We start from the raw sequence: 11,198 nt of genomic DNA, 5'->3' as shown, positions 1-11,198 counted from the left end.
GAAGTAGCACACATTTTCAACCTCATTTTAGGTTAAAAAATTATTACTGACATTATGAACACAAATTTAAACATCTAACGAATATCCCATCTAAGCCAGGAAGCCTCACAATTTGATTGCTCAGAGGTCTTGGAATTAATATTTACCATCTATCATGGAATGAATTATATTCCCCCAAAATATGTGTCAGCTTGGCTGGGCCATAATTCTCAGTGATTTAGCAGTTATGTAATCATGTAATCTGGCAGTTATTTAATGATGCAATCAGCCCCCACGATGTGATCAGCCAATCAGTTATAGGGAATTAGGGTAGTATGCAACACCCTTGTTCAGGTTATGGCCCTGATCCAGGGTAAGGGAAGTTTCCCTGAGGTGTGGCCTGCATCTCCTTTTATCTTACAAGAGAGAAGCAAACAGAGAGGGACCCCAGTACCATCAAGAAAGAAGAGCCAGAAGTGAAGCATGACCTTTGGACCCAGGGTCCCTGCACTGAAAACTTCCTAGATCCAGGGGTAGATCAATGCCAAGGCACATGGAGATCTCCAAGGAATGACAAGCCCATAGATGTTGAAAGGAGACAAGAACTTTCCCCCAGAGCTGACAGAGATAGAAATCTTTCCCTTAGAGGTAGCACTCTGAATTTGGACTTTAGCCTCCTGAACTGTGAGAGAATACATTTCTGCTTGTTGAAGCCATTCATTTGTAGTATTTCTGTTATAGCAACACTAGATAACTAAGACACCATCTTGAGCAATGGCTTTAAGCATTACCTTTTCTGTAGGACTAATTTATATCCTTCTCTTGATGTTCCTTCAGTGGCCTTGATTCTGATTGGATGACCAATAGCCAGGCAGGCCTGAGTTATAGCTCGACTCAGGATCACTCCAGTCTTACAATGAAGAGAAAGGGGGGAGAAAGGTCTAAATAAGTTAAAAGAACCAGAAAATTCAACAATGTGTCACAAATAGTGAGGTCATTATGCCTGGATAACTCCGGATATTAACAATTGCAGAAAGTGAAACACTACCCACAACTTAGCAGTCAGTGAGCCCTGCTCAGAACCAGTGATCTTCTGTCCAACAAGGGTGGCATTTTACAGTTCATCGCAAAATAAAACAGACCTTGATATCTTCATTTGTTCTTTTTTTCTGTGCATATTTCACAGTGCAGCGATTTGGGGTCTATCACGTGTCACTTGCTATAGTTATAACTACAGAGCTTACTTGAAATATGTATGCACAGGGGAAAAAAAGTGCAGTGAACTGAAAAGATTGAAACAAATCCAGAACCTTTGTAAGAGTTTATAGTTTTTACTCTGAGTTTAAATACCATGGGTTAAATATTTTAGGGTAGTTAATGAACTGCTTTTGTTTGAATGTTAAGGTTGCCTGCTAAGAAAATTGATTGGGAATATTGTTTGAATGGCCATTTAACAATTTTCTTATTTAGTGATTCAAACACAACATTTTAAATAAGTGACAAACAATGAGCAATTTATTTACACTTATTGGGAGTTTATGATATACAAAATTCTCTATCTTTACAGGTAAAAATAATTTTTTTCAAAAGGGGAAGAGAGAGTTCAATCCAAAAAGATGTTCAAAAATTGTTTTCTTTTTTATTATGTAATGTTTAGTCTTCATATTTTTGTTGTGTAGAAAAAGAACATATGATGACCAAGGAAAAGCATTTGTTAAAGAATTTTTGTTTTAACAAACACTGAAGAGAATCTTCATTTGAACATGCTTTCTATAAAGAAAAGGGAACTACTTGGGGTGAGGAAAGAGAACTACCATTTATTAAGCACTTTCTGTATACTGGAGAAGGAGCTCTGGTGGTAAAGTACCTAAGGCATTTGACTGCTAACCAGAAGGCTGGTGGTTCAAACCTACCAGCTGCTCTGTAGAAGGAAGATGGGGCAATCTACTTCTGTAAAGATTTACCATCTGGGAACCCAATAGGGGTCATTATGAGTCAGAATCGACTCAATGGCAGTGGGTTTGGTTTTTTTTTTTTTTTTGGTGGTTTGGTGTACCAGATACTATGCTTGACCTTACACATACTTTCTGACTTGATCTCCACAGAAACTGGGTCAGGTAGGTATGACTAATTGCATTTTATAGATAAGAAAATGATGATTCAGTACAACTAAGGACTTTTCCCAGGTCACAAAAGCAGAGCTGGGCTTCCGATCCCAGTCTATCTAATTCCATGTCCATACTCCTTTCATTAAGTATTCCAATTACTTCTGAGAAAATTTTAGAGAAGCACAGATTTTCTGATATCATGAAATTCCAGAGACAGATGACATGGAATCACAGAGTAAGAGATCTAGGAAAGATCCTTCAATATCAATGGTCTAACTCTTTTCAGTTGCAAAAGTTGTAAACAAAGAAGAATCACCAGTAGTTGGAAAATATGGTCTTGGTGATAGAAATAACGCTGTATATCACACGATAGAATTTTGCAACACCAACGACTTTACTCACTGCAAATACCTTTTTTCAACAACATAAACAGCAGCTATACACATGGACTTTGCCAGATGGAGTACACAGGAATCACTGACTACATCTGCGGCAAGAGGCAATGGAGAAGCTCAATATCTTCAGCCAAAACAAGGTCAGGAGCTGACTGTAGTATAGACCATCAAATGCTCATATGCAAGTTCAAGTTGAAGCTGAAGACAATTAAAGATGTCTATGAGAGCCAAAATATGACCTTGATTGTATCCCTCCTGAATTTGGAGACCATCTAAAGAACAGATTTGATGCATTGAACATTGTTCTGATTACCCTGTGCCACTCTGACAGGAATATATACAAATGGGATGGCCTTAATAAACAGGAGTTTATTCTTACAATTTGGAGGCTTCAAATCCAAGTTCAAAGTGCCAGGCTCTAGGGCTGTGTGAAAGCCCCTTGGCCTTGGGCTTCAGCTCTGCCTCTTCCTCCTGGCCCACTGAAGCTAGAGTATTTTCTTCACTCAGGCAGCTACTGGCTGCTGAGGCTAACACGCCCAAGGTTGACAAATAAAATGGCACAGTCCCAATGTTACCAAACCACATGGCAGGCCATTAAGTCAAGTTCATTGTAAGTCCCAAGGTTGGCAGAGAAATGGCAGGCTGCTGAACAACAACATGGCTACATGCACGGTCCAAGTGTGCCAAAAGCTAGAGACCATTCCCCAAGGCTTCTGCTTCTATACAGGAAGCAGACCACATCCCTAAGGCAGCTACACAGCTGCTTACAGTAGATTCTACCATGGAGATGATTATCAGTCTCATCATGAGGAATACTACATCCAGCTGCCCAGCCATTCAACCAGGCCCAGCCAAGTTGACATACAAGCTGAACTACCACAAATACCAATGACAAAAAAACCACAGGAATTGTGGGATGACATCAAGAACATCATCCATGAAGAAAGCAAAAGGTCATTAAAAAGACAGGAAAGGAAGAAAAGACCACAATGGATGTCAGAAGAGACCCTGAAACTTGTCCTCGAAGGGAGAGTAGCTAAAGCAAATGGAAGAAATGACAAGATAAGAGAGCTGAACAGAAGATTTCAAAGAGCAGATTGAGAAGACAAAGTCAATTATTATAATGAAATGTGGAAAGACCTGGAGTTAGACTACCAAAAGAGAAGAACATGCTTGTCATTTTCCAAGCTAAAAGAATTGAAGAAAAAATTCAAGCCTCATGCTGCAATATTGAAAGATTCTATGGGCAATATATTGAATAATGCAGGAAACATCAAAAGAAGATGGAAGGAATGCAGAATCACTGTACCAAAAAGAATTGGTGATGTTCATCCATTTTAGGAGGTGGCATATGATCAAGAACCAATGATATTAAAGGAAGAAGTTGAAGCTGTACTGAAGGAATTGGCAAAACATAAGGCTCCAGGAATTGATGGTATACCTGTTGAGATGTTTCAACAAATGGATGCTGCTCTGGAGGCACTCACTCTTCTATGCCAAGAGATTTGAAAGACAGCTACCTGAACAACTGACTGGAAGAGATCCATATTTGCACCCATTCAAAAGAAAGGTGAACCCAGAGAATGTGGAAATTATTGAACAATATCATTAATATCACACTCAAGTAAAATCTTACTGAAGATAATTTAAAAATGGTTGCAGCAGTATATTGACAGAGAACTTCCAGAAACATAAGCTGGATTCCGAAGAGGACGTGGTACAAGGGATATCATTGCTGATGTCAGATGGATCTGGGCTGAAAGCAAAGAATACTAGAAAGATATTTACTAGTATTTTATTGACTATGCAAAGGCATTCAATTGCATGGATCATATCAAACTGTGGATAACACTGAGAAGAATGGGAATTCCAGAACACTTAATTGTACTCATGAGGAACCTGCACATAGACCAGGAGGCTGTCATTCGAACAGAACAAGGGGATACTGCATCGTTTAAAATCAGGACGGGAGTGTGTCAGGGTTGTATCTTTTCACCATACTTATTCAATCTGTATGCTGACCAAATAATCCAAGAAGCTGGACTATATGAAGAAGAACATGGCTTCAGAATTGGAGGAAGGCTCACTAACAACCTGAGATATGCAGATAACACAACTTTGCTTGCTGAAAGTAAGGATGACTTGGAGCACATACTGATGAAGATTAAACACAGCTGTCTGCAGTATGGACTACAACTCAATATAAAGAAAATGAAAACCCTCACAGCTGGACCAATAAACAGCATCACGATGAATAGAGAAAACATTGAGGTTGTCAAAGACTTCATATTACTTGGTTCTACAGTCAACACCAATGGAAGCAGCAGTCATGACATCAAAAGATGTATTTGTTTGGGCAAATCTGTTGCAAAAGATCCCTTTCAAGTGAAGAGCAAAGATAACTCCTTGAAGACTAAGATGTGCCTAACCGAAGCCATGGTATTTTCAATCACTTCATATGCATGTGAGAGCTTGACAATGAATAAGGAAGACTGAAGAAGACTTGATGCTTTTGAGTTGTGGTGCTGGCAAAGAATGTTGAAAGTACTGTGGACTGCTAAAAAAACTAACATCTCTGTCCTGGAAAAAGGGCAGCCAGAATGTTCCTTGGAAGCAAGAATGGCCAGACTTCATCTCACCTACTCTGGTCATGTTTTCAGAAAGGACCATTCTCTGATGTCTTCTGTTTGTAAAGTGGAGGATCAACGGAAGAGGGGAAGGCCCTCAACAAGGTGGATTGACAAAGTGGCTGCAGCGATGGGCTCAGGTATAGTAGGGATCGTGAGGCTGGCAGGACCAGGCAGTGTTTCGTTCTGTTTTACAAAGGGTCACTATGAGTTAGAGAAGACTCGACAGCACATAACAACAACCACAACTTGCTTTATGATATTTCTTAATACCTTTGTACCTTAATTGGCTCTGTATTCTTTTAATTCACAGAGAATAAAAAAATAACACGGCAATTATCATAATAAGGGCAATTCAAAATTTCATTTGAGAAATACTTTCAAACTCCTTGCCGTCTAAACTAAGTAGTAGCAAACTTGACTGGGTGACTATGCACTCACAAAAGTGCTAAGCAGCAGCTAAAGAGTCTACAGTGAGTAGGCAAAGGGTAGATACAAATGGCACTATGGCTTTCCAGACATAAATCCTTGGCAGCAATCATAAAACATATTTCAACACTAAGAAGGAAGGAGGTGGTAATTAAATATTTCCAATGTAAATCAGAACCAATATTATAATGACAAAGTAAAAATAAACAAATATTTCCAGTACAGATAGATAATCTGTTAGGCATCTTTCACATTTTGTACTCAGGGATTTCATTTAATACTATGTCCTTGCAAAAACAAGACGAAAAATCGTTGTACAATGTTAATGTGGTGAAGCTGAGGTGGTGAAGCTCAACAATGAAGACCAGTAAGTAGAAATAAATGACAGTCAGACAAATTCCACAAAAGTAGTGAGGATGTAGACTAGATATAAGCTCTATGCTTGATTTAAATACACCGTGGGGTATGAACTAATCAGCATGTCTGAATCCTCTGAGCTAGACATTCAAGAGCTCACACAAAACTCACTGCCTTCAAGTGGATTTGACTCATAGCGACCTATCCTTGGGTTTCCAAGGAGGTATTGCTATGGAAGTAGATTGCCCAACCTTCCTTCTAAGGAGTGGCTTGTGGGTTTGAATTGCCAGCCTTCTGGTTAGCAGTCAAATGCCCTAGACACTATGCCACCAGAGCTCCTGTATCAAAAGCAGTGAAGTAGTATTCTTACCAATCAACAATTTATCATGCTTTCATTTGAATGCCCATGAGGTAAGGGCACCTGGTGCTAGGGCAGCTCTGACAGGCAGCGAGCAAGAGGAAGTCACTCTGCAAGAGGAGACACTCTTGGGTACCTTCATGATCAGCCACACACTGGCTGCAGGCCACAGGGTCAACGGCGTTATCCGATTCTCACTGTGCACTACATTACTTGAGGAACTCCGCTTTCCAATGAAAACCGAGGCATGCAGAACAATATTGGGATCCACCTATATCATGAGGAGAAAGAAGTATTTTTAACTTAGAGTCTGAAAGTTAACTTTGCTCAGAACACTTACCAAAGTTTCTGATTAAAAAGGTCCTATTTCAGACAGTAGCTCTCAATCTCATTGAATTCAATTCAATTAATATTTTTTGAGCACCAACTGTGATACACAATCCCTAGATGGTGTGATGTGAAATATTATAAAGTATTTTTCCTGCCCAAAAGCAACTTACAACAATAACACACACACATATAAACAATTTCATGTTAAGCTACATATGAGTGATTTAATAGTATTATAGGATGCAAATAAGGGTAGTATCATTTCTGCTGGGGCCACCACAAAGTGGAACAGGTTGAAAGAGGTAGCACCTGAACCAGGTCCTGAGGAATGAAGACAGTGTGACAAGAACAATGGAGAATAAAAAGATATAATCAATGTGTCTTAGGATTTGTGGGTAGGGTCAAAGGAGGAATTTGGCCAAACTGTGGAAAGCATCAAGCATAAGGCCATGCAGTTGGGTGGACAGCAGGGAGCCAGTGAGAGCTCTTAAGCAGGAGGGACTGGATTACTGCAGTTTTTAGTAAGGTCGGTCTGGCACGGGTAAAAATAATGGATTGCAGAATGGAGATAACAAAGGCCAGGAAAAGAGTTGGGAGTTCATACGATCTCCTAAGAGTAAAGGGATATGAACTGAGACTTCAGGGATGGTGGTGAGGATGGACAGGAGAGGACTGACGGGGGAGACACTACATCTGTCCAACTTGAGTTTATGATCACATTACATAAATCAAATAAATCTTGCACCTTCCAGCTTTACTCGCTTAGACCTGATGGTAAAATTACCAGGTTCTCACATCACCTATAGGAATTCTGCTATTTCATGTTTAATAAATCTTATCTCCTAACTGCTATAATCATTTTTACTGAACTATCATGCTAAGTTTTTAAGTACCAACATTTATTCATACAGGACTAGGGGGAAAATGCCAGTTTATGCTTCAAGCCTAGTAAATGATATCACTATGAGAACAATTAAATTACTTTCTACTACTAAAAATAGTCCATTTGGCATACATGATAACTATGACTATGCATTTGTTGTTGTTGTTGTTATGTGCCATTGAGTTGGACCCAACTCACAGAGACCCAGCCTTGGGTTTCTGAGGCAGTATCACTACAGAAGTAGATTGCCCAACCTTCCTTCCGTGGAGTGGCTAGTGGGTTTGAACTGCCAGCTTTCTTGTTAGCAGTCAAGTGCCTTAGGCTCCTAACTATGCATTTACTGAGTAGCAAATGATTTTTTAATATAAAATTTAAATAATGGTTTAAAATGTGATAATTTACAAATGTAATCTGGAAATAACATAAAGATACAACGAATACAATCGGCTATTAACCTATAATGGATGATAGTCATTTCTCAAGAGTAGAAAATGTCTTATGACTCCTAGATGTGAGAATAAAAATTTTTTAAAGTGCAGCAACCCCACGATGTAAGCAGATCTGACCTACAGCTGTTTGTGTATTCCATATTCCACAGTCAGCCAAGTAGTGGCCGCACTCTGGAGGGGAGTCCCCACTGCTCTGAACAAAGCTAAACTATATTCTGCTAATCCATCCTCCGCAGGACTCAGCATTTAAAGCAGCACTCTTACTCAACCTCCTAACTCCAAGTTGCCATCACACTCAAAACTCCCCTCTGCAACTGGGCAGAAGATTGTTTTGACTGAAATTAGTCAGACAGAAGAACTACACTGCCAAATGCTTCTTTGTACAACACCTGCTGCCAGCCCCTAAATTCTTGTTATCTCCACAACATGTTTTAATCTTTTAACAGTTGGCTTATTGGTGAAGAGTGAAGGGGTCCTTTGTGTCTGTCTTGGGTTGGCACCCAGTATTAACACCATGCTGTTCTTCGAGAGATATTTTGCTGGACAGTTCCCAAGTGATTCTACATAGAGCAGACACAGCCAGACCCACAAACTCAGATTCATTTGGTGTTATCAAAAAAAAAAAAAAAATCCTGCCACGTCTGAGGCTCTGATATGCTTAAAAGTGACAGTGACCATTAAATTTCTCTTCCATGACTTTATTTATTTTTTTTTTTACTTTAATCTGATAGTTTAGCTTTAGACCAAATATTTATGAGGATGGGGGAGATGAAAACTGTGAATTTTGGAATTCAGAAAAAACGTGCAATAACAACCTTCAATATAATATTTCCTATGACTGTGTGCACACACACACATATAATAATATTTATGTTAAGATGGTATCTAAACACAAACTATCATATATGTCATTAGAGAGCCTTTTAAGTTCTGTCGACAGTCACATCTCCCTTTAATGAAGCATTATAAATTTGCTTGCCTGTAAGAACTATGCTGATATAGAAACAGCCAGTGATAAAAATGCACAGATGATGGGTCAGTTAAAACCTTTTGTTTACTTTTTTTCCAAATGCTTAATGAAGGTGTGTCTTCAACATTCTTATGTAAACTGAAAATAAGAGAATCATTTAAGGTCTTTTTTCACAGAGCTGCTGAGAAACAGAAAAAGGGTAATAAAATTTTTCTTAAAAGGAGAATCTCATAGATTATAATCCTTATTCTGAACAAATTGTTTACCACACAGAAATTTTATAAGATTTTTCACTTTTGACAATGAATTCAGGAGTAAGCTAAATAATTCTATATACAAATTAAAGTCCCAACAATAAAAGATGTTATAAAAAATTTTCTTCATTTCTCTGCTATTTCCTTCTTATTCTTCCCTTTCACTCACTCTGTATCTGATCAATCCGACCATCTTTAAAACTAAAAACTAGAAAACTTTGAAGGTGGAAAACACCAGTAAAGACATAATTATGCAACCAAAAAAGGTAAAATAGGTAAGATCTGGGTATGCAGTCCTCAAAAAGCTTCCAGTTATTCATTTAAAAAATAAAGACCTGGGATTTCACTTCAAATTTCTGTCTCCTGTCCTAATTACAATTAGTTCAAGATTAAAATTAAAATTTTATATTTAGTTCAGTATACAAATTATTTCTAGAAAATATTATTTCTCAATGACTTGTTCTGTAAATAAACAGCAAAATATTGTTTGTTTTCCCAGAAAATTGCATTCTGCTAGCATCCACAACTGCTGAATTTACAAGTGCCTTGTAACAGGTATGCCATGATTCTAAAATCGTAACTTGGCATTTTCTGGCTTTTTTCAGACCTAAAGTTGTTAACTAAGGTCCTGCTGATATCTGCAAAGCCACATACCAGACAGCTGGAATCAAAATAAGTCTCCTTTTTATTTTGGCAGAATATATGAGCTACCAAACACCAGAGCATTTTTGTGCTGTATTTTCCCCATAACTAGGTATTTTTGTCATGACATTTATTTTCCTTTTATGTTAACTATCAAGAAGTATAAATTCTCCCATTTCATGGAAACATAAGATTCTATTCCCCTTAAACTCGATTCAAATAAAAAAGGTTGCCAATCTAAATAATGGAGTTGTTGAAAGATGTATTCGCCAAAGTGTCAATTTGGAGTAGACTCCAAATCTTTTTTGAAATGGATAAAAGAGCAACAGGTTATAATTGCCAGGACTATAGTTGTCTCCCACATTATGAATGGGGATTACATGTTCCAAATTTTTCTCTGTAGGAAAGGTTTGACTTGTCAATAAGAGATTTAAAAGAACAGTCAGGGGCTGGGCACTGATATCTCTATCTCAAGCCAGTTTCAAAACCTATGCATCAAGAATCTCAGCTTTTGCCTCCCTCCCTATCCCACCCCCGTCGTAATCCTCTTAGTGGCTTCTTTACCTCAATGAACAGTACGATTCTACAATAAAATCTCCTATAGATATCTGTCACCTCTGCCTGAATTTATCTTTAAAAGTGGTCCTTTTCAAGTTATTAAATTACTATTCCCAATGCACTGATCACCTCTCCGTATATAATTGGAGACATTTTTCTGAAAGGATTTTAAGGTTTTATAGCTAAGGGAGAGCCATGTTTCTTTGAAAGCTTCACTTTACTAGCCAGTTTTTCAAATCTTGGCTTTCTTGCATTACTCTTTTGGTTGGACAAATGTTATTCACAAACAAATTCTTCCAAAAACATAATAGTGTACAAATACTTATTGAAGATGAGTGAATTTTCATTTTCACTAAATCATTAGAACCAATTAATAATGATAAAATAGCTAGATTGTGATCCTCTAATTTTTCTACCTTAGATCATATATTTATCTTGTAACTTCGATTTTATCTTGTAAAATCAAAGAAGAAGCCTCCTTTAGTTGCCTTTCCCCAATATCTCTGTGGCATCTGATTTTTTGTTTCAGGTTTGACATTTAATTCTTTTTTAGGTTTGAGCTGGCCTCTGTTGAATGTGTTAATGACCTTGTGAATTCAATTCAGCTTAGCTAGCTCTGAGCTCTAGATATTACGACGAAATGAGGATGATCAAGTTAGCCTCTACCCTTGAGGAATTTTTAATCTAGCATGGAGGCTAAGACAAGGACCTCTGAGTTAGCTTCTGAACACAAGGATGAAATAACATCTTGCCTCCCTCAGATATTTCCAATGGTTCCTTATTTTCTATAAAAAAAAAAAAAATTGCAGAATTACTAACACTGAATTAAGACTCCTCATGATCCATTCTCAACAATCCA

At 38.0% G+C, this 11,198-nt stretch overlaps 1 protein-coding gene across 1 annotated transcript in view; it reads right to left on the bottom strand.

Moving 5' to 3' along the window:
* Window positions 1–11,198, bottom strand: part of DCDC1 (doublecortin domain containing 1) — a 680,259-nt gene that overhangs the window by 356,743 nt on the left and 312,318 nt on the right. Inside the window, exons 15-16 of the mRNA XM_007943315.2 lie at window positions 6,390–6,524; window positions 771–889 (exon numbers count right to left, since the gene is read on the bottom strand). Coding sequence (XP_007941506.2) covers window positions 771–889; window positions 6,390–6,524 — 254 coding nt within the window. The remainder of the gene's footprint in view (window positions 1–770; window positions 890–6,389; window positions 6,525–11,198) is intronic.

This window comes from Orycteropus afer, unplaced genomic scaffold (genome assembly GCF_000298275.1).
Source record: "Orycteropus afer afer isolate SDZICR_OR568_19922 unplaced genomic scaffold, OryAfe1.0 scaffold00103, whole genome shotgun sequence".
NCBI classification, from domain to species: Eukaryota; Metazoa; Chordata; class Mammalia; order Tubulidentata; family Orycteropodidae; genus Orycteropus; species Orycteropus afer.
This window is presented reverse-complemented; position numbering and strand designations above follow the sequence as displayed.